This window comes from Nicotiana tomentosiformis, chromosome 3 (genome assembly GCF_000390325.3).
Source record: "Nicotiana tomentosiformis chromosome 3, ASM39032v3, whole genome shotgun sequence".
Lineage (NCBI taxonomy): Eukaryota > Viridiplantae > Streptophyta > Magnoliopsida > Solanales > Solanaceae > Nicotiana > Nicotiana tomentosiformis.
Genome location: NC_090814.1, coordinates 123,613,998 through 123,638,430, shown reverse-complemented (window position 1 = coordinate 123,638,430; position 24,433 = coordinate 123,613,998). Strand labels below are relative to the sequence as shown.

The window sequence follows — 24,433 nt, the reverse complement described above, 5'->3', positions numbered from 1 at the left end:
TCTACTGCTTTTGGAAGCTCCCTAGGAGTTACAATGATATTTAAATCATCAACATACACGGTGATTATAACAAATTTAGATCCAGATCTTTTTATAAAGACACAAGGACAAATTGAATCATTCTTGTACCCTTCTTTCAACAGGTACTCACTCAGGCGATTATACCACATGCGCCCTGATTGTTTCAATCCGTATAAGGATTTTTGAAGCTTTATTTAATAAATTTCTTGGAAACCTTAATATGCTTAGAAACAATTCAATCCTTCAATGATTTCCATTATACGCATATCACGTTTTTCTTGTATTGCCATATTAAAACCTGAAATGGCGACATCCACCACAGGAGAACATGTCTCTATATAATCAATACCAGGATATTTATAAATTTTCTTGTGACACAAGTCGTCTTTATGTTTATTAACTTGACCTTTATTTTCGCACAAGAACATATTTATACCTCCACTAGCTTTATACTTTCAGATGTTGGGACTATCCGTCCAACTTCATATTTTTCAGGTGAAATTAATTTTCATTGCGTATTTTTCATTTGGCCAATTATTTATCTGTCCAAATTTCATGACAGATTTGAGCTCAAGATCCTCGTCAATATTAATAATATTGAGCGCTACATTATATTAACAATATCGTCGACGATTATTTTATATCGATTCTATTATTACCCAATAAAGACATAACTTATTGAGATCTCTTTATCTTATTATTTTCAAGTACCCGAGCCTTTCCCATGAGATCTTATGAATTGTTATGTCGTGGTGCTCTTCTAGAGTACTTGCCTCCTTATTATGACCATCTTGAACATTTGTTCCTCTCCTTTTTCAAGAAGTTTTATCTTTGGAACCGATTAGTCTATTATGCTTCATGCATGCCATAAACTCTATTCATTATGAACTTTATTTTATTTGGAGCATTGGCAGCTGAATATGATATTTAACTTTGGGTCAGCAAATACGTCTGGCAATATTTTGCAAATGAATTATCCCTTGAACTTCAAGTTCATATTTTCTCATACGAGGATCTAGATGTACTCATAATAATTCATTACATGCATTACTTTTTCAGCTGCCCATTTTCTCTCCCTATTGTTGGGATCACCGACACATATCTCTAACCTTATCTGGGGATCCATCTTTGTATATTGCGGTGGAACAATTAAATCATATAGCACATTCATATTTCTAGATGGAAATTATTTGGTTCCTGACCCTAAACCGATTGTGATAGGGATAACTTATCTTAATTTGGCTAGATGCGTACAAGTACTGTTGTATATTAAATAATACATCACATACCAATTTTTATTTTGGAAATTTTGTTCTCATAACTAATGGTTTAGCTATAATTGGAGGCATACAATTTCTGCTAAACCAACTTGGATTTAAACCAGTATTATCAAGATAAATAATCATAATTTATATTTTGGAACTGTGCTCTAATAATTTGAGCAATCAATCTTGCAAAAGCCAAACTACAAGTTGATAATAAATGCACATGTGACCAGAGAATATATGCATCTATTAAAATCATATAATAGTAAACGGTCGACATGGCAGGTGACTGGCCCATATATTTATCACCTTTTATTAGTTCTAGAAATCAAAGGATTCAATCCCAACTTTAAATGATATATCACGAGAATAAGCGGCACAAGAGAATTCTTGAAGAAATATAAGAATTCTTTAAGAATCTTATATTTCTTCAATATATGTCAATGTAATTCTCAATTAATATTTTTGCATTATAATTGAACCGAGATGGTCAACCGGTCATGCCAACTAATATTTATTTTAGTAAACCTCTAGTTTACTTGTGACATATGATTCCACCGTCGTGCTTATATTTGTGTAGTACAAATAAAAAAAAAATAGGGTAATCTTTCATATTTATCCGTTATGATTATAGAAATATGAAAATATGAAAATATTCCTTTCATTTATAGTCTCAATATGCCAACCACTTTGACTTATACATTTGAAACTCAAAAAGTTTCTTTTGAGACTTTACAATATCAATGTCGTGAATACTTTTATTCATTCGGGTAGTAACAAATTAATTTTTCCGGAGCTCTTAATAACTTTTATACTACAAGATCTTTTGTCACACCATTCATATAGTAAATGTCTCTTTCATGGAGAAGGCACAACAAAATATTTTTTGGCGTATCACATGTACGTGGCCAATGACATATTCATGTAACCACACAATAATATTTACTCTCTTTATTTCATTCAAACCTCCCTCAGAGGTGAATTGTGTGGTATTCATCCAATCATGCATTACATGTCTTTATTCATTACTTTTATCACATATTACAATATTCACCTTTAGGAATGGGTCTGCATTCTCAATGCTTATCACAAGTCACATTCTCTTCAATGAATGTATCATAATCGGCGGCGTGCTTTATTATTTTGCATACCAATTTGATGGTAAACATTGCCTTCACATTTTGAAGAACTATTATTATTATTATTGTGAAGGGAATGTTTACCTCTTGAGTTAAACTATTCATAATGTTATTTGGATATAATTCTCAACAATAGACTTTCGTTTACTCAAATCAGCTAAGTAATTAGTGTCAAACAGATATATGAAAATACAAAATAATATTGAAAATTCACATGTGGTATTTGCTGCAATAAGCTCACTTCAAGAAGAAAGTGATATGACTGGAACATTAAAGAAAAATAATGTAGCAAATAAAATAATATAGTACTACTAGTTACCATACACTTTTATGAAAACTAAGTATTATACTCTCTAGAAAAACAAAGAGATATAGCAGAACCTTTAATTAAAAAAATCATTGACAATATTTTTAACATTAATAAAAAAGTCAATATTGGAATGACTCTACCATCTTGTTGCCTCCCACATCAGTTATAAAATAGGAGCAGTTATGTATTTTAAGTCATAGGAAACTAAAGCTTTCTTTTTTATTTAATGGAGTGTACTAAGAATATCGTGTACAAATAATGAAAAATTGGGTTGCAGAGATACAAACTCACTCAAATTTTCAATATACGAGAATTAAAAGTTTTGATCAGTCAATGCTAATTCAAAATATTTTTCCATTTGAATCATATATTTATTTATCAATAATGTATGCTAGTTGCGCTATTAAGATTACCCGAGAGAAACTTACCTCACATTACCTTTTCAAAAGTCAGAATGGCGTATGATGGTCAAACATATATTTTATAGGAAAACGTTCAGTTAAGGGAAATTTTACATAAGGTTCTTGCTTCTTTTTTTTTAACTAAGGAACCAAAGTTCCTCAAATGACTTTGCAAAAGCTGTAGTAGCTCCCCAATTTCTTGTACTTTTTTTTTTGTCTTTGGTTTAGTACGTAACTCTTGGCTGCATCATTATATACTTCTGATTCTTATAATAAGATCTATATAATTAGGATACGAGATAAAAAAGATCAGACCAAACTTACAATAAATATTAGAAACTCGTTCATTGAAATGGATATTGATAATGCAACAAAATAAAATAAGTAAAACATGAAGTAATAATTAGTTTACATTTAAGTATTTTTGTTTATAAAGTAAAACACTTAAGAATATGAATGGATTTGTAAGAAGAAAATACTTAGCATTGGAAACTTTCATAATAAATAAAGAACCTATGAGAAAAATGAATAAAAAAATGAATTAATTAAAAAGGATTAGAAATCGTATCTTAGCATTAACATTATATGCCTTATCATAGTGTACTGGTCCCCTCAACCTTATTGTTACTTCAGTTATGTTTGATACCATGAAAAGCTTATCTCTTCAAGATGAATATTAGGCACGGCATGAACATGCCTTTTATGATGTAGGACAATTTTGTAGATGTAAGTAACTCAATTGATTAGGGTATCGTGCTGATAACGTGTTATAAAATAAAAGCAATTTAGTAAAACATGAACAAGACATGTTATATGAAATAAAAGCAATTTAGTAAAACATGAACAAGAAATGGAGATAGAGAGAAGGAAGAGATTTTCTTCTTCAATTGTGTGTATTTTATTATCTATTACAAGGCCTTTATATAGACATGAAAAATGAAGAAAAATATGTCATTGAATATGTCATTAAGCATAAAAATATGTCATTGAATATGTCATTAAGTATTTGAGAAGATCATGGAGGAAGAGTAGACATCCACCATAATTTGATTTTTCTTATAATAGTATATAATTTCTAGGTCCATATTTTCAATAAGAAATTCTACTATATATTAATATAAATGGCCAAGGACCAAGGTGTACGAACAGGGGTACTCTTGGAATTGTTAATTTCTTTAGGGATAAATTGGTACTACTCCATTTCTAAAGGACCAAGGTGTACGAACAGGGGTACTCTTGGAATTGTAAATTTCTTTAGGGATAAATTGGTACTACTCCATTTCTAAACACCTTTTCTCTCCCTGTACTCTCAAACTTTCTATTTTCAGAAGATCTCGCTCAATCTCTCTATTTTCATAAGATAAATCTGGGTTTGCATACTTGCTCATCCTAAGGTACATCCTTTTCTCTTGACAATATCTCTTTTTATGTTTTCAGAAAATATTTTTTCTAAGTTTACATAGTTGTTAATTTAAGCTACTTTTTTCTTCTTTTTCTGGGTTAAAATTTGAGTATTGCTCTTTGTTTTGGTGAGTTTTTTCCTCTTCTTTTGGTGTGGGTCTGTTAATTTTTTAATATTTCTTTTGGGTAGTTTTTTATTTAATTTTCTACATGCATTTCAGTAATTTGGTCTGATTTACTCCTGCATGTTTGGAAATAGATATTTAAAAATTTATTTCAGTAATGCATTTGGTTGAAATTCTGAATTATTCTGTCCGAATTGACTCAAGATTATATCTATAGTGCAAGTAGTAGATAGAGGCCGTTGCACAGCAGTCATTCTGATGGGTTAAACTCCCTTTGTTCAATCAACCAATCTATTCTTCGTTTCAATTCATTTTAGTATTTTTACTATGTGTTTGGCCCCTTTTAAGCAAATATATTCTTTTTGTTTGTGTTTTTGTTTTCAAATTTGTAAGAAAGATTTTCTTTTTCTAATGCAAAGGGGGAAAATGTTTTTTTGCTAGATGGGATTATTGAACATTTATATTTTAGGTAGAATAGACAGAGGGTAATAGTGTGAAATTCAAGAAATTGATTGATTGATGTGGGTCTATTCAACAAAAATAGGGGTTTGTTTATCAGGAAAAAAAAACCTCTACTTGGAGTAAAGAAAAATGTTTACCTTAATTGAAATTTCTTTCGTTTTTTGAAGTATACAAGTTTGATCATAGCATAGGTATGGGATGTGAAAAGATGCTAACTTATTTGGTAGTGCTTCTCTACTTTCGGACTCAATTCTACTGCAAAAGATTGGTTTGTGGTATAGTATTAGAATGTGCCATATCAAATTGCTTTATAACTACATATGACAAATTCTGTCTTGAATTACTTCTACTTTTACTGGACAACATTGGTGAACAATATGGGTGCGTTATTTTGTGTGTTTTTTGGTTGCATATTTCTATTGCAGTTTGCTAATATTAGTCTGACTTTGTGTAAACACGAAAAAAGTAAATATAATGTATAGTTTTTTCAGAATTACATATATTACTCTAACGAAGTAATAAACTATTTGGAACAGAAATGCTCACAAACGAAGATATTGTGTTGCGTAGACTACAAAAGACTAAGGAACAACGACTCGCTGATAGAAATTCGCGACGTCGCACTAGATATGCGCAAATGACACCTGAGAGAAAACAATCATTTTTATTGCAACTGCAAGCTAAAAGAGCTGGAGCAAAAAGGCGGCGATTTTCTCATCTTTCAAGTAATGCACCATTTTCAGCGGAAATTGATACTCGACCTCAAAAACAAAGTGCTCTTCCAATTGTTGATCCTTCATTAGCTACTGAAGAAGGTTAGAAAAGTGTATTGTTGTCTTACTTCTCAGAGACATCTTTGTAGGAAAAACACTTATATACACACATAATGTTGTATGTGTATATATAGGTATTCTTCTGTGCATAAAAATCTACAATCATTAAAGTTACTTTTTCTTTCATTTATTAGGTCCTGATTCTGCAGCTACAAATATACCAATTACTGTCGACGAAGAAAATAATATGAATGATTGCAGCTCCATCCTTGGAGTGCGTGAGTCCAAAAATAATACTTCAAATATTCCAACTATAACTATTCCAGTGTCAGGATCAGGATCAGCATCAGGTGCATTTGGAAAAGTTTCAACTCCAGCAGTTACTGCAGATAGAAGTATGTATCTTTCTGTGAAGCCAATAATCTATTAATCTCATATTACTGTCTCTTTCTTTTATTAGTTTGAGCTTAATTGGACCTTATAATTTGATACAAGCTCAACCTTGATGACTTTTTATGAATTCAAGAAGGAAAAAGAATTTGAAAATTTACTTTTTTCTCCAGATTAGTTAGCCACATCTTCTACTTTTAATTTAGTGTTTTCCTTAAAACATAAAATTGGGTTCCTGATATTGAATATTTGATGGAAGATCAAAAATAAAATAAAAAATATTAGATGGAAGACAGCCACTACCAATCAAAGTAGTAGTTTGTTCTAGCTTCCTAAGCTGTCGAGTTGACAACTCCCACGTTCATATTCAAATGCGGTAATCAATCGGGTTTTTTTAAAATAAATATTTTGAGACCTGAACTGTTTAGTGGAGCTAGGTTAACTTACAATGCTATTTTCGTATATCCTGTGGGTTTCCTTTAGCCCTGTTAGTAGCATGGTTAATCTTGTCATCATTTGCAGGCGCCTCCTCGACTGCGGCAGTCCAACCATTTGTTGGGACCAATATTCAACTGCCTAATGGAATGCTAGATGGTGAACTCAATTCCATCACTACGCCTGAGCGGAGTCCTGCACTGCCATTTAAGAAGAACTCCAATCTTTGGGAAGTATTTGAATCTATGAATGAATTCGCCAAACTTCCACAAAGTCCACACTTTTCACCCTTGGCACAGTATGAGGAGGAGAAACGGGAAGAAGCAGCTTTACAGCAGATGATAAAGTATGTTCTTATCGTTGAGAAGATACTAGAGTTAGCAATTGCTGAACTTAGTAATTCAACTCTCATTAATGACATGCTTGCATCTTTCAAGGACTTGGAGGAGTATGGATTTGATGTAATGCCTATTAAACGTCATTTGAATGATTTGTTGTTGGAGAACGAGAAGAAAGCTCAGCTTCGACGCAAGTTGGAAGAAGTAGAGGTCAGAATCAGAAATCACAATCTCAAGAAAGTGAAAACTGAAAATGAGATTGACAAGATTGGTATGAAGTTAAAGGATTTAGAGAAAGAACTTATGTCAGCCAAGAACGTGAAAGAGGCGAAGGATCACGATATCATGGTATTGAGCTCGGAAAGGGGTGCCATTTGTGATGATATTCGTCATCTCCAGCTTGATAACGAAAGGATATTAGCTTCAATGAAGCAAACCTAGTATTTGTTTATAAATGGACAAATACAATTTCAGTTTTTGTAAATACTGAACTTCAATGTAAATATTTAGGGTGAAAATCATTTTCCCCCTCCAACTTTGATTTAAAAATCAAACACCTTCCCCAAAATGGTTCAAGCAACAACTAGCATGATCTGCTATAAGTACGTCCGTAGCTAGAAGTAAGGAGATAAAAAGTCGAAGAAAATTCAACTTAACTGAGAAGAGATTGACCTATCAAAGTCTATAGAAACAGATATGGGACATGGCTAAAATAAAAAATATAAATTACCTAATCCAAAAGCACATTTATCCTAATCTTCAAAGGACTAATTTAAACCAAATTCTATCGCCAAAGAGTTAGTTTGGACAATTGTTTTATCTAGAACTAAGTCATTGTATAACATATTGAGGGATAAGCACCGGGCCCTTTAACCAAAATGACTTATTTCATCATTATTATTGACGACATTAGATCTAATTCTCTTTCAATTATTTTTGGATGTTCAAGAAAGGCAACTCTTTACTTGAAACATCCTTCTAATGGTATGAGTTACGACATCCAAGATTGGGCGTCCCAGTGCACAAAGTATCCCGCATTTCGCAGGGTCCGAGGATTAGGGGTTTGATGTAAACAGTCTACCCTAATACAAGCATTAGTGGTTGCTTTCACGACTCCCTGACAGCAAAGGTTTTATTATTTATTGTTGATCTTGAAGAATGAACCACTAGAAGAAAAGGACATTAGCGTTTTTCCTACAAAGTAGATAAAAGATGAGTTCACCACTACAATAAATCTGAAATATCTATCCCTCAATGATCGAAAGCTTGGCTAAAGAAGATAAGTTTTCTCTAAGCATCGAGAGAGAAATTTACCATTGAAAATGATGTCCCTACAAATCTAAACTGAGTGTAGAGACAGAAGACCTAAATAAATGACCCACCATCTAATATATGTATTTGCTCTGAAGTAAAAGCAAAGGCGGTATGGAATAGATGACCAATTAATGTAACATGATCATAAGATGTATGAGAACATGGAGCCACCCCACCATTTGCAGCTGGAATAGATGTGGACATGACTTTAGCTCTATATTATCTTTGTTCGCCTCCTCCTCCGTTCTATTCTTTCTCTTCACCTAACATCAATCCTCTTATATTTTATGACTTTTCCTCATTTCGCTAGAGAACTATGTTTTTAATAAAACTAAGCTTACAGAAATATAAACAAGTAAATACACATACCTAAAGAGCATGTTTTATGCTATTTTTGACATAGGTCTATGTTGTAGTATGTTATTTACCTGCATTAAAGAATTCACTTTAACCTTTTTTCCCAGACAGTACAGGCATTTGTTAGATCTTTCGAAGTGCGAATGGAAAGATGAGTATTGACAACTGTATACATTCCAAATCCTCCAAACAATCTCTCATGATTGCTGAATTATGCGGTTGGTTGAGTGCCAACCAGATAGTATTTTTCTCCAAAACTATAGACTTTTTTTCATCAAAGTCACATAACTATATTTTCTCACACAAAAATCATAAAACTTTTACTAACTCACACAAAAATCATAGTGATCGAAAAATATAATATTTTAGTAGTATTTTCTGATTTTGTGAGTTTTTATTTTTTATTTTCAGTCTAATAAATAATAATCCAATTAAAATAGGAATGACTCAATCCGACTTGGCCCACCCGACCCAATACTCATGTATATAAATTAAAATAATACTAAAAGTGAATAGTTTCAAAATATGATATTTTTATTTTCTTTTTTTTCAAGATTATTATTTAAATTGATAGCATTTTAATTTTAAGTGTTCTCTAATTATACCTTTTATTTCTTTGTTGTTTTGTCAGAATCTCATGCGTTCTGAACTATTTTTTTTATGAACAAAGAATTCACTTTTAGTATTCTTTTAACTTACGTATATGGGTATTGGGTCAGGCTGGGTTGAGTCATTCCTATTTTAAGGAAAAAATATATAATTAACCGGCCGACCAAAATTAATTGCATTTGCTAGCCAAAATATATATAGAATGTGTATGTTATATGTATATAATACACATATATTTAAAAAAATATTTTATTGGCTATTTTTTTTAGGAGCGACTAAAAATACTCATATTTCTTCTATATTAATTGGGTAATTATTTATTAGACTGAAAATAAAAAAATAAGAATACTACCAGAAAATTTATTTTCCAACCACTATGATTTTTGTGTGAGTTAGTGAAACTTTTATGATTTTTGTGTGAGAAAATAAAGTTATATGACTTTGGTGAAAAAAAAAAGTCATACTTATATAATTTTTGTGTGAAAAAACAAAATTACATGACTTTGGTGAAAAAAATCATAGTTATATGACCATTTATAAAATTTACCCTATTTTTTTTCGGGGACGGCTCTTTAGAATGCTCAAAAACAGCAATGCTGTAAAAAGTATTATTCATTCCTTCTATATGATATACAAATGATTACAGAGTTACAACGGGGCACACTAAATTTATCAATGAAAATAAAAACAAAACAAAACCAGTTTTGACGAATACAATAACAAATTTTGTCACCAAGACGCCCATTCAGCATTATGCCAATCAACGCCAGAACAAGAATCCGATTAACAAAACCTTCACCTATACCTTTTTCTTGACTCTTGAATAAATATTCTCAAAATATAAAATTTCATGTACATTGTTTCATAATCATACTTTAATGCCATCATTATTTATAGTATTAGGATGGTGATTAGCGTCGAGTAGATTCTCCAGTGATCTGGCTTTTCTATTTCGAGACCTGCCAGCCTCCTTCAATAGCTCAGCTAACCTCTTCTTTTCATCATCGACGTCTGGATTTGCCGTCCCTAGCTTTTCCTCTCTCACCCCAACAATGTATTCCAGTATTTCAATAGCTTCATCCAACCTGTGCAAAGAGCATCAACATCATCAATGCAGCTGGAAAACCGCTGAAGATATGATTTGACCAGTAAATCAAGAGACATATTACAGCATCATGATTCATAACAAATAAGAAAGTCTTTGTGTTGCCAATAAATACTTCTAAGAAGATGCTTTCTCCTAGCTAAAGAAAATAAGCACTGGTGTTGATTAGTAAAAATTTTGATACATTTTAGCCCACCCAGTCTAGCATGCAAGATCGTAAAGCAGCAGAAAAAATTCAAACAAATTTCAGGTAACACAAAACAAGTCACAGCTGTTTAAGTTCTCAAAAGCATAACAAATAGTAACACCAAGTAACTAACAAAGCTATACGGTGCTACTACAAAGGAATTGTAAAGTTTGAAGATGCAGCATACCTGCCCACAGCATCATAGGTGCCAGCAAGGTTGCTATACACTCCCAATGTCTCGGGGTGGTAGGGTCCATATTCTTGCTCCATAATTCCCCTTGCTTCTTCAAACAACTCGACTGCCTCATTTATCGCATAACGCTGTACACAAGCAAGCCCCATTTGGTTAAGGGCAATTCCGAAGAAGGCTGACTTCTTCTCTCCACTTGCTCTGAGCTTTGAAATTGCACTTTTAAAGGAGTTATAAGATTCAGAATATTTTCCTAACATATAAAAGATTACCCCCATTTGGGCTTCAATTCCCGCTATAGTATTCTGCTGCCCAGGGGCATTGTTATAAATCTTTAGCGCTCTCTGTAGCAACTTGAGCGCCTGATCAAGCTCGCTCATCGACTCATAAATGGCAGAAACATCCGTAAGACCACAAGCAATCTCCTCTGGAGCAATCCCAGGTATGGGCTTCCCATATATCCTGAGGGCATTCTCACAGTATGACTTTGAGTCCCTTAGCTTTCCTGTCCTGTTGTACAAGTCGGCCAAACGGACAAAAACGGAAGCAACAGCAGGATGGTTTTCTCCTTTGCTAGACTTGAGAGCTGTGAGTGCCTTTTGGTAAGAGAAAATGGCTTCATCATACCTGTTCAGAGACAAATATGTGTCTCCAATGCTACAATCAACAGACGCCACCTCCGCTTCTTGCCCATTGGCCACCATCGCCATACTGGCCAAAACAAGATGCTCGAGAGCAGCCTCATGGTCTCCTTTTGACTCACAAATTAGTCCCATCAGCCTCCTGTCTGCTGCCTCCTCTAGAGAAGGTGGTGAACCATTCTCTTTATGTATGTCAAGAGCCAACTGACAAAGCTTCTCAGCTTGATCAAACTCCAAAGCCTGAACATGAGCTTCAGCTAGATATCTACAGGTCTCACCGACTCTGGGGTCACTATCTCCCAATACTTGCCTTTGTATTTCCAGACCGGTGGTATAAGAAATAATTGAGTTCTCAAGTTGGCCCAACATTGCATAAGTATCGCCCAATTGCATGTAGCCAGCAAATTTGGCAAGGGCATGTTCTTGACCTTCTTCAACCACCGGAATTTCCAACGAGTGCTCTAGCAGTGGAATGGCATCACTGTACTGGCCCAAATTGCAGTATATTGCTGCAGTCACATGCAAACACATGACCACATCCAAACTAGGCTTTCCATTGGCACATTTCTCAAATGACTTTGCCGCTCGATGAGCCAAGTCAAGAGCCTTATGGGGATTATCCCCACCAGAAATCAAGTCTCTTGCTTGCTTAAGAAGGAAAGGGCCAAGGTCAGGATTGTCTAAACCTGAATCAGATGAATCCTCAGTTCCATTCTTCAATTTTGACCCCGAAGCAGGTGAACTCTTCTTACTCCTTGATATACCTCCCACAACAGCCTTCCTAGAATTATTTTCATTTTTCTTTTCAATGGAAGGTTTCCTCCCCTTTGGATTTGATTTTGCTGAAGTTTCTGATTCCAACTCCAACTGGGAGGGTGTCTTGGGTTTCCCTGATGAAGGGGTCTTTGCACTTGAGGATAGGGAATTATCCAACTTCACATCAGAAGAGGTTTCCTTCTTAGAGCCAGAATCGCAGAGAGAGTCATCATTCTCTGGCATTTGCACTTCCTCATCCTCCTCAATTATCTCCACTTCCCTCATTTCTCCGCCCACAAGATGGCGAAGCTCTGAGTCAATCCTGGATTCATCACCATCTGACCCATAACTAGGCCTAGATGGAGATTGATCAGAGCTCTGCATCTCACACACATTCTCATAGAGCTCCTCAATGGAGGGCTCAACCACCCCATCAGCTGCATACACCGCGCCCCCGTTCGCAGGATTTTGAGGAGTCAAAGCACCCTCAGGGGACTCATTCACAACTGCATTCTCTTTACAAGGTGTTGAATTTCCATTTTCCTTCAATTCTTTAACCTCAACTTCTTCATGAATTTCATCCATAACAACTCCAGGCATCTTAAAGACCACAAAATAAACAAGCACAGCACCTCCAATAAATTAAATAAATTACCTGCAAATGCAAACTCTTTTTAGGTTAATTCCCTGAGCAGATCCAGCATATGCATCATGTTCTATGATATGCCACAATAAGTTGACCTTTCAACCTTGTCCACACACAAGACTACATGGATAAAAATTTGATCTTTTTAACAGATCTTAGCATTTTAACAAACGCCAGCTACAGCAAGAATCAAGACAAAAGAAGCTTGAACTAAAACAATCCATCTAAAAGCAAGGACCCAATTCAAAGCAAAGGCAGTAATCACATATAAATGGAACAGAAAGTGAATTGAAGACAGGTTGACTACTAACAGCCAATGAAAAAAAACAGATAGAATAAGAGGAAGAGTCATACCTTATTAGAAAGAACCCATAAGAGAGGGGCAGTAAAGTTGAAGTGCTGCTCAGAAAGTTATATAGGCAGAAAATACAAAGTGCAAAGGGAAAAGAAAAACTCTACTACTATCTTATTGGTGGGGCTGGAATCACAGTGTTTGATGAAGAGGATAGAAAAAGACGGAATGTGGAGTTTAAAGAAAAGAGTGAGGACATAGTTGGAAAAAAAGAGGGAATTAATATAAGTAGAAAAAAAGGAAGAAGGAGGTGAATAATTATTTAAGGTTAAAGTTGCAGAGGTGGAATGTCAGAGTAAAGGAGAAGGCGACTTCTCCCCAAACTTTGGTCTGCTACTGCCGCTCTGTTTCCAACTGGGCTCCCTCTATCTGGGTCTTTGCCACGTGGCGATGAGTAAATTGGCCGATTTACCCCCTTATTTTTTCAGGAACTAAAACAAATACGGAGAAATCGGTCTGAGTTTTGATAAATTAATTTATTTGAGATATATAGTAGTAATAGTTTAAACAATAAGTTATCAATTCTTTAAATTTTCTGCTATTGCGTGCGTAAAATATTTTGTATTCACGTAGTGTCTGTAGAATGATTGCACATCAAGGGGTATGATATAGGCAGCCGACTCTGATACAAGTATTAGTGACTGATTTTACGACTCGACCCGTTACCTATAAATCATACGAATACGAAGATAACTTGATTGTTGATGCAATGCTCCTCTTCTGCTTCCATCAGTGAACTGTTATTTAAATGAGATGTCAAGAGAGAGCTACAAAATAATTTAGACAAATGACTAAGATTATCAAATATTTTTGTTAAAGGAATCTACAAAATTTTAAAAGAAAAAAGCTGATAATATAAACGGAAGCAGTATTGCATCAAAACTTTTGAAACTTGATAAAGAATTATCAACTTGCCTAGACCTACAAGAGTTTAATAATGATTTCTAGATAGTTGATGCATTCTGATTTGCGTTGGAATTAGTCATAGAAACTAGTGTCCCAAAATAATAATAATACACCTTTATATGACACTTTAAAGGGGCTGTGGGAGGGGGAAACAAGTAATTTTTTCGACTGAAGATCAACTTGCCACTTTCTTTTCTTTTCTTTTTTTTTTTTTTTTTTCCTTTCATTTTTGAGTTCAAATGTTTCATGTCATGATAAAATAAGACTAGGGTTTGAAGTACCTTCTAAGTTTGTCTTACATTTGCATGTCCATCTTGTCTTCCAAACCTGTTAACCTTCGGTGGTTACAAAGCACGTCCATTTCCCCTAGCTCCTTTCCAATTCCACTTTTTCTCCTTTGATCTTTTTTTTTCTTTTTAGATATATAGTTTTTGTTAATATTCTCTCCAATTCCAAATGTTAGTCATTTTGATATACCGAATTTGTTTTAAATTATGTAACCTTGTTAAAAATAACAAGTTATTTTTTAGATTTGCGCTTAAGTCCTTAACGTTCTAATTGGTGTAATATTAATTAAGTAAAATGCTCAGAATAGGTAAATGAGTTTAGAAAAAAAAAATATGATTAATGCTATTAAATCTTTCTTAAAGGGGGTGTGAAAACTTTTAAAATTGATACTCCAACCTGGACCGGATGTACAGTTTAACAAAAAAAAATAGTTTTTGTGGTTAAAACAAATAAAAGAATAATTCAAGTTTCTAATAACTAATTTTACTTCACTTTTTTTAATATAAAATAGTAAAAAATAATGGAAAGTAAGAATGAGAGAATAAGGGAAAAGAAATCTTATTGATAATCACATCTCCCTCTAATAGGAAAGAATAAGATCTTCCAATAGCAGAGAATAACAAGAATATTGACAATTGATAGTATTACTTTGTGATTCTCACGATGAGGATACAAGATATGGTAAGGGGATCTATATAAGGATATAATTTATAATTGCTTCGCTCTATTTAATTTCTGCCCGTTACTAATATTTATTACATTGATTACCCATTACATGCGTGATTTGCAACGGTTAAGGTAATAACGTGTCACGACCCAAATTTCTCCTCCGTATAATGTCGTGACAGCACCTAGTCTCTACGACTAGGTAAGCCTAACATTTGCGAAATAATGAAATGAAAACATAATTTTAACACTTAACCGTTCAAAAATACACGGCAAATCCCAAACCCCGGAACATCGTGAATCACAAACTACAGAAGAAAAAATCTAGTATCTCTATACATCAGAGTCTAACAAGGAAAAAAATACAGAAGGTAATGGACATGAGAAAGAGTAGAAGGGGACTCCGAGGTCTGCGGACGCGACAGATATACCTTGAAGTCTCCAAAGCTGTCCCGGCTCACTGATAGTGCGGCTGATAAGGTGCACCTGGATCTGCACACGAAAAACATGTGCAGAGAGTAGCATGAGTACACCACAATCGGTACCTAGTAAGTGCCAAGCCTAACCTCGGTCGAGTAGTGACGAGGTCAAGTCAGGGCCCTACTGGTAATTATATAAATAAACAATATAGAGTGTAATACCGAAATAAAATAAAGGCTGAAATTTAACAACAATGGAATCATAGAAGGTAACAGCTCAGTACAGAAACACAACAGAGAATCTCCCGAGATACCGTCTCGTAGTCCCAAACGTAAATGAGCAGGGGGGTCTCCCGGAATACCGTTCCGTAGTCCCAAAGTAAATGTGCAGGGAAATCTCCCGGAATACCGTTCCGTAGTCCCAAAGTAAATGTGCAGTAGAATCTCCCGAAATACTGTTCCGTAGTCTCAAAGTAAATATGCAGGGGAATCTCCCGGAATACCGTTTCGTAGTCCCAAAGTAAATATGCAGGGGAATCTCCCGAAATATCGTTCTGTAGTCCCAAAGTAAATATGCAGTGCGAGTGATAGAAATACAACTACATCACGAAATTCTTATAATTTAGCATAAGTACCAGTCAGGGAAGAAGCAGGAAAATTCACTAAGCATGCTGCACATAATTCACATAAACAATTAAGACACGTAGACATGTTGTATTAGACTAAACATGATAGCTACACATATTGGAAAAACTCACTTAAGAATGAAAATAGATTAGTATTCATAAAAAATGGTACAACTCAAAATAACAGGAAAATATGCTGCTGCTCGGCAAGAAAATCACATTTTTACACAATTAGCCCGTATACGTACTCGTCACCTCACGTACACGGCGCTCACATAGCACAATAGTTCCAAATCTTAAGGGGATTTCCCCCACGCAAAGTTAGGCAAGCCACTTACCTCGAACCAAGCTCAATCAATCGGTCACAATGCCTTTGCACGAATATCCGGCTCCGAATGGCCCAAATCTAGCCAAAAGTAATTACATATCATAAATACAACAATAATAGATTCATCTAATTAACGAAATCAATATTTTAACGAAAAATCCGAAATTAACTCAAAATCGCCCGTGGGGCCGCACGTCTTGGAACCCGACAAAAGTTACAGAATATGAACGTCCATCCAACTACGAGTCCAACCATACAAATTTTATCAAAATCCGACATCAACTCGGGCCTCAAATCTTCAATTAAAGTGTGTGAAGATTTCTACCATTTTCAACCCAATCTTTACCCATTTGAACCTAACAATCTTTCCATGACCTTAATGGTATGTATACATAATACTCTTACACTCAAGAATCATACTATTAATCATCCCTCTTTACTTCAAACCCGAAATTGAAGATTTGAGGAAATAAATTCTTACCTCTATGAAGCCCTAGCAAGATCCTTGTGAAATCTTCAAACCTTGAACAAGAAATTGATGGATAAATGACTAAATCTTCACTTTCTCTCTCTAAAATGCTCTCACCTCTCTCTAAAATATCGGATGAAACCCTTCAAAATGACCCCCAATAGTGTTTTATAAGAATAGGGTCGAGTTTATAAAATCAGAAAAATAAAACTCCGGAATAGGTTCTGCGGTTGCATATGCGACCGCATAACGGTTATGCGGACCGCATATTGATCGCATAATCGGTGTCCAAGATTGGCAAACATCTGCCTGTGTTTGCGGTCACTATGCGGCCTGCATACCTGTTCTGCGGTCGCATAGTGACCGCAGAATAGTTATGCGGTCGCATAGTCGACCGCAAATTTCATCCAAACTGGCCCTCTTCTGCCTCACTTCTGCGGCCATTATGCGGCTCGCAGAGTAATTATGCGGTCGCATAATGGACCGCAAAAACGCATTTTTCTGCCAAAAAGTTTTTTCTATTTTTCGGTGTATTGTTCAACCCAAAAAGTCCGAGCCGCAAAATTTCTACAATCTTTGTACTATTTGATCTACCTCGACGCCACAAAAACTTAATTTCCTTAGCAAAACTTTCTGGGTCACTACACATACGTCAACTACTGGTCAACCTTTTCAATTGAATTTCGAAACCTTGGAACTTGGTGTTCTAAATTATTCAAAAATAAATCTCACCGGACCCAAACCAATTACCCCCGGCAAGTCACATAACAAATGTAAAGCATAAATTGAGCAGTAAATAGGGAAACAAGATTATAATACTCAAAACGACGGGTCGGGTCGTTACATAACGACCAATCACGCATAATGAGGGATTATGCTGATTCCTTTTCATATTCGTGGTTATTAATGACCCTTCCATCTTTAGTGATTTTAGTATCCTTAATTATCCACTCTATACATGTTTTTTTCTTTTCGAGCTAATAGATACTAACGTACAGTATCCTCGTAGACGATCCCGTAAGTGTTACTCATGCCTTCTTTGTTCTTCATTCTTCTTTATTGCTTCGATTCCTATATCACATGTAAGCATATTATCGATACATGTGATGAGTTTATTTTTCACCAATACATATAATATCACAAGTAAGCGAAGAAAAAAAAAAAAGGCAATGACATTTTCTAAGAGTACTGATCATTACAAACTTTACAAAAATTTCTTATAGTGTTGCTTTCTTGCAAACCGTGGTCATACTTGTAATGTGAAAAATATATTTAATTCTTTTTTCCTACATTTGCAGCACTATAGAACAACTTTTATATATATATATATATATATATATATATATATATATATATATTGTACTAGTACTTGGCTCATTTTTGTTGCGACTTGTGACTTTGTGTTCTTAACAAGGGCAAAGCACCCCTGCATTTATTGGAACACAATCTCTCACATGAAAGCCAATATCTAACATTGCATGTGCAGTACAAAATCATGTCCCGTGAAAATATTAAACAAAGCATATTGCCATATTATTTATTAACCCTTCGTAAATGGAGTTGGAGAAATTTAGACGTCCCCACCATCTTTAATCACAATAATTAATGTCCTGCTAAACACCCCACGGGCACCAATAATTATATACTACAAAAAAAAGTGAGGCATAGTTTCTGTAATTAAAATATTAAGGTTAAGCTTCGCTGGAATAATAATTGCTAAAACCGAGTTGAGTAATATAAAACATCATGATAATGTGTGGTTAGTGAGTTTAGCTGTGCACGGGGCTGGATTGATAGGCATCCGATGATATTTTGTACTTTGCTTTAATCTATAACATTATTTTATACAATCAAAAGGGGGATTCCCCCCTTAAGTGGGAATAAATTAATAATGATGAGATGTCTATGATTGTAAAGACCAAGGCTGAATTACTGTAGCTGGAAAGGGTTACTTTGTTTTGCTATATTCCAATGCTCAAAAGTTGATCAATTAATTCATATCGCTGTTACATCTTGTTTCTTGTTGAGGTTAAAAGAACAAAATAAAAGCGAACTTTTTTCCTCCTATTCTTATTGCCAAACAGGAACAATCTGCCGGTCTGGTTTTCATTTTGAAATATTTTTAAAATGTTTGAGGCACTTTAATGCAAATTGTATTCGTTAAAATTTTTAAACTCGTTTTAGACTTCAAGTCTAAATTATGATATAAGTGTTCTTCTATCAAAGAACTTTTTCAACAGTTCTTATATTATATATTCCACTTCTTCTTCTTTTGTACGATGTTCTTTAATTCCATTACGAGACACTCATTGTCATTATTGCATTGTAATGTTAGCTTACATGATGTTTTCGCAAGTTTTAACACTTCAAATTGTTTAACCGATTTTTTGATACATAAGATGTTTTGTTTTCCCTTTCGATCTTACTTTTTAATCAATATTTAAAGCAGCAGCAACAACAACAATATAGTGAAATCCTACTAATGGGATTTGGGCAAGGTAGTGTGTACGCAGACCTTACTCCTACTCCGAAGGAGTTGAGGGGCTGTTTCCGAAAGACCCTCGGCTCAAGAAAACAAAAGGGCAAAGGGGCAAAATGAGACAATATTAGTATCACCACAACAATCATAGGAAAAATAGGAACATCATGAAATCCAGAAGAAAGATGCAAAGCAAAGGGAGACAATATTAGTATCACCACAGCAATCATAAGAAAAATAGGAACATCATCAAATCCAGGCGAAAGATGCAAAGCAAAAGCGATAGCTGGTAAATAGGACCTGTACTGAAAAGCGAAATAGTAAGACACAACATTGCCACTAGCTATCTTAGACAAAAACCCTACATGGCTAGTCCTACAATGGTACGAAGTAAGGCACGACTCAACTATTTCCTAACCTACAAACCTAATACTCGACTTCCACATCTTCCTATCAAGTGTCATGTCCTCGGAAATCTGGAGGTTCGTCATATCCTGCCTGATCACCTCTTCTCAATACTTCTTAGGCCGCCATCTACCTCTTCTTGTGCCCTCCACAACCAACCGCTCACACCTCCGTACCGGAGCATTTGGGCTTCTCCTCTGAACATGTTCGAACCATCTAAGCCTCGCTTTCCGCATCTTGTCATCAATGGGAGCCACGTGCACCTTCTCCCGAATATCATCATTCTTAATCTTATCTATCCTAGTGTGTCCGCACATCCACCGCAATATTCTTATTTCTGCTACTTTCATTTCTGGATATATAAATTCTTAACGGGCCAATAATATTTAAAGCAAATAAATAAAATTGACACTACAATTTCGGCGCCATTTGGACTTTATAGACAAATGAGATAGGAAAGTAAAAATTATTGTTCACTCTTCAGGGTGGTTAAATTGAAGAAGACAGAGGGGTTAGGGGAAGATGAATGTCATGAGTTCAAAAACTCCTTTCAATATGACAAGAATAAACTGATACAAAAGAATATTTGCAAAATAAAACATGTCTGCTGGTCAAAGGCGAAGGTGCATCAGAGTTCCTCACACATGCATGCACCCGTTGTAAAAGAAAAAAATCGATAAATCGCACCAAACTAATAATTCGAATCAAATTGAAAAAAAAATCGATTGTGGTTTGGTTTGATTTGGCTTGTTATTGGGGAAAAAATCCGACCATAATTGATTTGGTTTGGTTTTAACTAAAAAAGGTCAAACCGAAACCAAACCAAACCAAACCAATCCAATAGTACATTTATACAATTTTTAAAAATATTTTATACATATAAATATTTATTGTAATGTAATTTATAAATATTTCTTAAACTTTTTCACAGTTTTATCTTTTAACATATTATTTCAAGTTTGGACTTAACATTCATTTAATGGTAAATAAATTTTATAGCCCATAAATGTAGTAACTTAAACAAAATTTAAATCAATACTAATACTAACAAAATAAATTTAATTCAATACTAGGAGTGATGATAGTGTTGGATATCTATTTTTTAGTTTTATATTGGTTTATAATAAAAATGCATAACTTAGTTTATCTTTTTCTTTAGTGCTTAGTTATGTGTAATTAATAGTACTTATTAGCTATATATACTTATTTTAGCATAACCTATATAGTATTTTTAGATTATGTTAATTTTCATTATGGCTTATTAATTAGCAATATTTGCTTTATGCAATTTTATTATCTTTGTTATTGAATATTTTAAATGTAACGACCCGACCGGTCGTTTTATTTTTTAGATTACCCTTCCCCTAAATAAGACTCTCCGTATGTGCTTTTACTGTTTTATAACTAGCGGGGATGGTTAGTTCGGGATTTGGAAGGGCTCGGGTTTAAATCGGAACACTTGGTTCCTTAAGGTTGGTTAAAAAGGGCTAAGTTTCACTTGAGTCAACATTTTGAGTAAACAACCTCGGAATCGAGATTTGACGGTTCCAATAGGTTCGTATGATGATTTTGGACTTGGGCGTATGTTCGGATCGGGTTTTGGATGACCTGGTAGCATTTCGACGCTTAATATTGGAAGTTGGCACATTGAAGATTTTAAAATCCTTTAAATTTGGTTTGAAGTAGAATTTGGTGTTAACGGGGCCCAATTGAGATTTCGAGCCTGAGAACAGTTTCGTATGGTGATTTAAGACTTGCACGCAAAATTTGGTGTCATTCTGAGTAGTTTAAGTATGATTCGGTGCGTTCTGTAATGACCCAACTGGTCATTTTTACTTTTAAAATCATGTTCCCCTAAATAAAACTCCCCGTATGTACTTTTATAAATTTATAATTTGCGGGAATGGTTGGTTCGGGATTTGGAAGTGTTCGGGTTGAAATCGGAACACTTGGTTTCTTAAGTTGGCCTTAAAATGCTAAGTTTGACTTCGGTCAACATTTTGAAAAAACGACCCCGAAATAGAATTTTGATGATTCAAGCAGCTCTGTATGGTAATTTTGGACTTAGGAGCATGTTCAGAATTTTATTTGAAAGTCCGTAGTTAGGCTTGAAATGGCTAAAATAGGAATCTAAGTTTGGAAAGTTTGACCGGGGAGTTGACTTTTGTATATCGGGGTCGGAATCCAGTTCCGAAAGTTTTCATAGCTCTGTTATGTCATTTATGACTTGCATGCAAAATTTGAGGTCAATCGGACTTGATTTGTAATGTTCCGGCGTCATTTGTAGAAATTAAAAGTTTCAAAGTTTATTAGGCCTGAATCTATATGTGATTCGTATTTTTAGTGTTATTTGATGTAATTTGAAGACTCGACTAAATTCGTATGATGTATTAGGACTTGTTGGTATATTTGGTTGAGGTCCCGAGGGGCTCGGGCATGTTCCGGATGGTTAATGGATCATTTTTGACTTGGTGAGATAGCTGATATCTGCTGCTGCAATTTTTCTGATTTCCTCTTTCGCGTTCGCGAGAGGAGCCTCGCGTTCGCGAAGAGTGTTATGAGCTGGTGAATTTTTGTTCTACGCATTCTCGGAGGAGAGAACGCGAACGCGAAGGGTAGGGTAGTGTGTGCATCGCGAACGTGTGAGTGGTGTCACGTTCGCGAATGAGAGTGAGGCAGCTGGGAATCCCAGTCTTTTGTTCTACGCGTTCGCGAGGTAAGGGATGCGTTCGCGAAGGTCTAAGTTTGCAAAGCTTCGCGTTCGCGAAGCGTAGGTCGCGTTCGCGAAGAGGAAAGTTGGGCAACACATTTTTGTGCTTCGCGAACGCGAAGCAAGGGTCGCGTTCGCGAAGAAGAAACCACTGAACAAAATGTTTAAGTTCAGAAAATTCGTCCCATTTTCTATTTTTAACGATTTGGAGCTCGGATTGAGGCGATTTTTGGGAGATTTTCAGAGAAAATATCGGGGTAAGTGTTCTTAACTCAATCTTGATTAGATTACCCGAATCCATCACTGTTTTTAATATTTAATTGGTGATTTAAGTTGAAAAAAATTTAAAAACCCTCTTGGATAGATTTGAGGATTTGAGGGTCGAATTATTATTAGAATTTAGTCAATTTGGAATGGTTAGACTCGTGGTTGAATGGACGTTCATATTTCGTAACTTTCGCCGAATTCCGAGACGTGCCATTTTTGAGTTAATTTCGGATTTTTATTAAAAAATATAGTATTTTCTTATAGAATTAATTCTATAATTTTTGTTGACTGTATAAAATTAATTATGACTAGATACGAGTTGACCGGAAGCGAAAAATCGAGGGAAAAGTATACTACTTGATTAAATTGGAGCAAGTCGAGGAAAGTAACTTGTCTAACTTTGTGTGAAGGACATTTCCCTTAGGATTGATATTAATTGTAATGTGATGAAAGTCGTGTACACGAGGTGGCGAGTGTGTACACGGACTAAATGTGAAGGATTAATTTTTTAAATTGTGGATATCATTGTTGCACATTAATTAAATTATTAAATCTTGTTATATTTACCATTGATTTGATTTGTATACTTTAAATTTGCTTGACCTTTTCCTGCTAATTATTTTACCTGTTTAGTTGAAACTTGATTTCTTCTATTCTGTGCATTATTTGAAATTGATTTTCTTTAAATTAAATATTATTAATATGAAGTATTTGATATTTTAAAATTTGGTATTGAAGCAACGTATTAAAGATTTTGAAATATTATTTTGCTAAATTATTTATTTCCGAATATTTTGTAAGATTTTTGTACTCATTGTGATGGAGCCGTGAGCTCTTTATTGTGGAAAAATATTATTGATGATTTATGTTGGCATAAGCCGTGAGCTCTTTATTGTGAAAAAATATTGTTGTTGATTTACATTGGCAAATTAAAATATTTGTGCACTTGAGGTACAAATTGTGATATGTTGTGATATTGATACGCATGCAGTAGTATAAGGTCTGGGGATTGAAACGTATGCGGTGAGTTAAGGGTGTCTTGATACGCGTGGCTAATAGGGGGAACTACTAGAAATCATGCGGTGTGATAAGGATGGCTAAAACGTGGGATGCTATTTCGGAAAAAATATTTTTTTTAAAATAAATTGTGAAGGCTCCCACGGTGTGATAAGAAAATGAGATATTGTAAATTTATTTATGATTTGGGACTACGAGGCGGTACCTCGGGAGTGCCCTTGTTGATATTGATTTATGGTCGTAGTTGTCGTTGATTATTTGTTGTGATTTTTCTTAAGTTGAAAGGAAATTTTGGTGATTTCTACGAGATATTATTTGTCATTATTTTGTATAATTAAATGATGAACTGCTACTTGATTCATTTCCATTATCATTTATTTTATTATATTGTTAAACATGTTTTTTCCATGCTATTATTATTTTTCAGTAGGGCCTGACCTGACCTCATCACTACTCTACCAAGGTTAGGCTTGGCACTTACTAGGTACCGATGTGGTGTACTCATACTACGCTTCTGCACATCTTTTTGTGCAGATCCAGGTACATCTTATCAGACTATGCATCTGTAAACTAGTTGTACGAGGAGACTTCGAGGTATACCTGCCAGCGTCCGCATACTCCGGAGTCCTCTTCTAT

The 24,433-nt window shown here is 34.7% G+C and overlaps 2 protein-coding genes across 3 annotated transcripts; one reads left to right on the top strand and one right to left on the bottom strand.

Moving 5' to 3' along the window:
* Positions 1-4,422: 4,422 nt before the first annotated feature.
* On the top strand, positions 4,423-7,628 carry LOC104118459 (DUF724 domain-containing protein 7-like). 2 transcript variants are annotated; one of them, XM_033652094.2, is made up of 5 exons: positions 4,423-4,530; positions 5,661-5,939; positions 6,092-6,292; positions 6,810-7,068; positions 7,160-7,628. In XM_033652094.2, the coding sequence occupies exons 2-5, from the start codon at positions 5,663-5,665 to the stop codon at positions 7,185-7,187; spliced, it is 765 nt and encodes a 254-aa protein (XP_033507985.1). In that variant the 5' UTR covers positions 4,423-4,530; positions 5,661-5,662; the 3' UTR covers positions 7,188-7,628. The 2 variants fall into 2 exon arrangements, with proteins under 2 accessions (XP_033507985.1, XP_009627987.1); XM_009629692.4 differs by having other exon boundaries at positions 6,810-7,628.
* A 2,517-nt stretch (positions 7,629-10,145) lies between these two features.
* On the bottom strand, positions 10,146-13,389 carry LOC104118460 (protein KINESIN LIGHT CHAIN-RELATED 3-like). The gene is made up of 3 exons (XM_009629695.4): positions 13,220-13,389; positions 10,820-12,874; positions 10,146-10,425 (listed from the first exon to the last, which is right to left on the bottom strand). Exons 2-3 carry the CDS (start codon positions 12,817-12,819, stop codon positions 10,209-10,211), a joined length of 2,217 nt encoding a protein of 738 aa, XP_009627990.1. The 5' UTR covers positions 12,820-12,874; positions 13,220-13,389; the 3' UTR covers positions 10,146-10,208.
* Positions 13,390-24,433: the final 11,044 nt, after the last annotated feature.

What these genes read in the sequence shown, in the direction of transcription:
- LOC104118460 (XM_009629695.4), bottom strand. Translation starts at nt 12,819, where the DNA reads ATGCCTGGAGTTGTTATGGATGAAATTCATGAAGAAGTTGAGGTTAAA. An exon ending in ACCTATGATGCTGTGGGCAG is followed by an intron (nt 10,426 to 10,819) that starts GTATGCTGCATC and finishes CTCTTTGCACAG; the next exon opens with GTTGGATGAAGCTATTGAAA.
- LOC104118459 (XM_009629692.4), top strand. Translation starts at nt 5,663, where the DNA reads ATGCTCACAAACGAAGATATTGTGTTGCGTAGACTACAAAAGACTAAG. An exon ending in TTCATTAGCTACTGAAGAAG is followed by an intron (nt 5,940 to 6,091) that starts GTTAGAAAAGTG and finishes TTCATTTATTAG; the next exon opens with GTCCTGATTCTGCAGCTACA. An exon ending in AGCAGTTACTGCAGATAGAA is followed by an intron (nt 6,293 to 6,809) that starts GTATGTATCTTT and finishes CATCATTTGCAG; the next exon opens with GCGCCTCCTCGACTGCGGCA.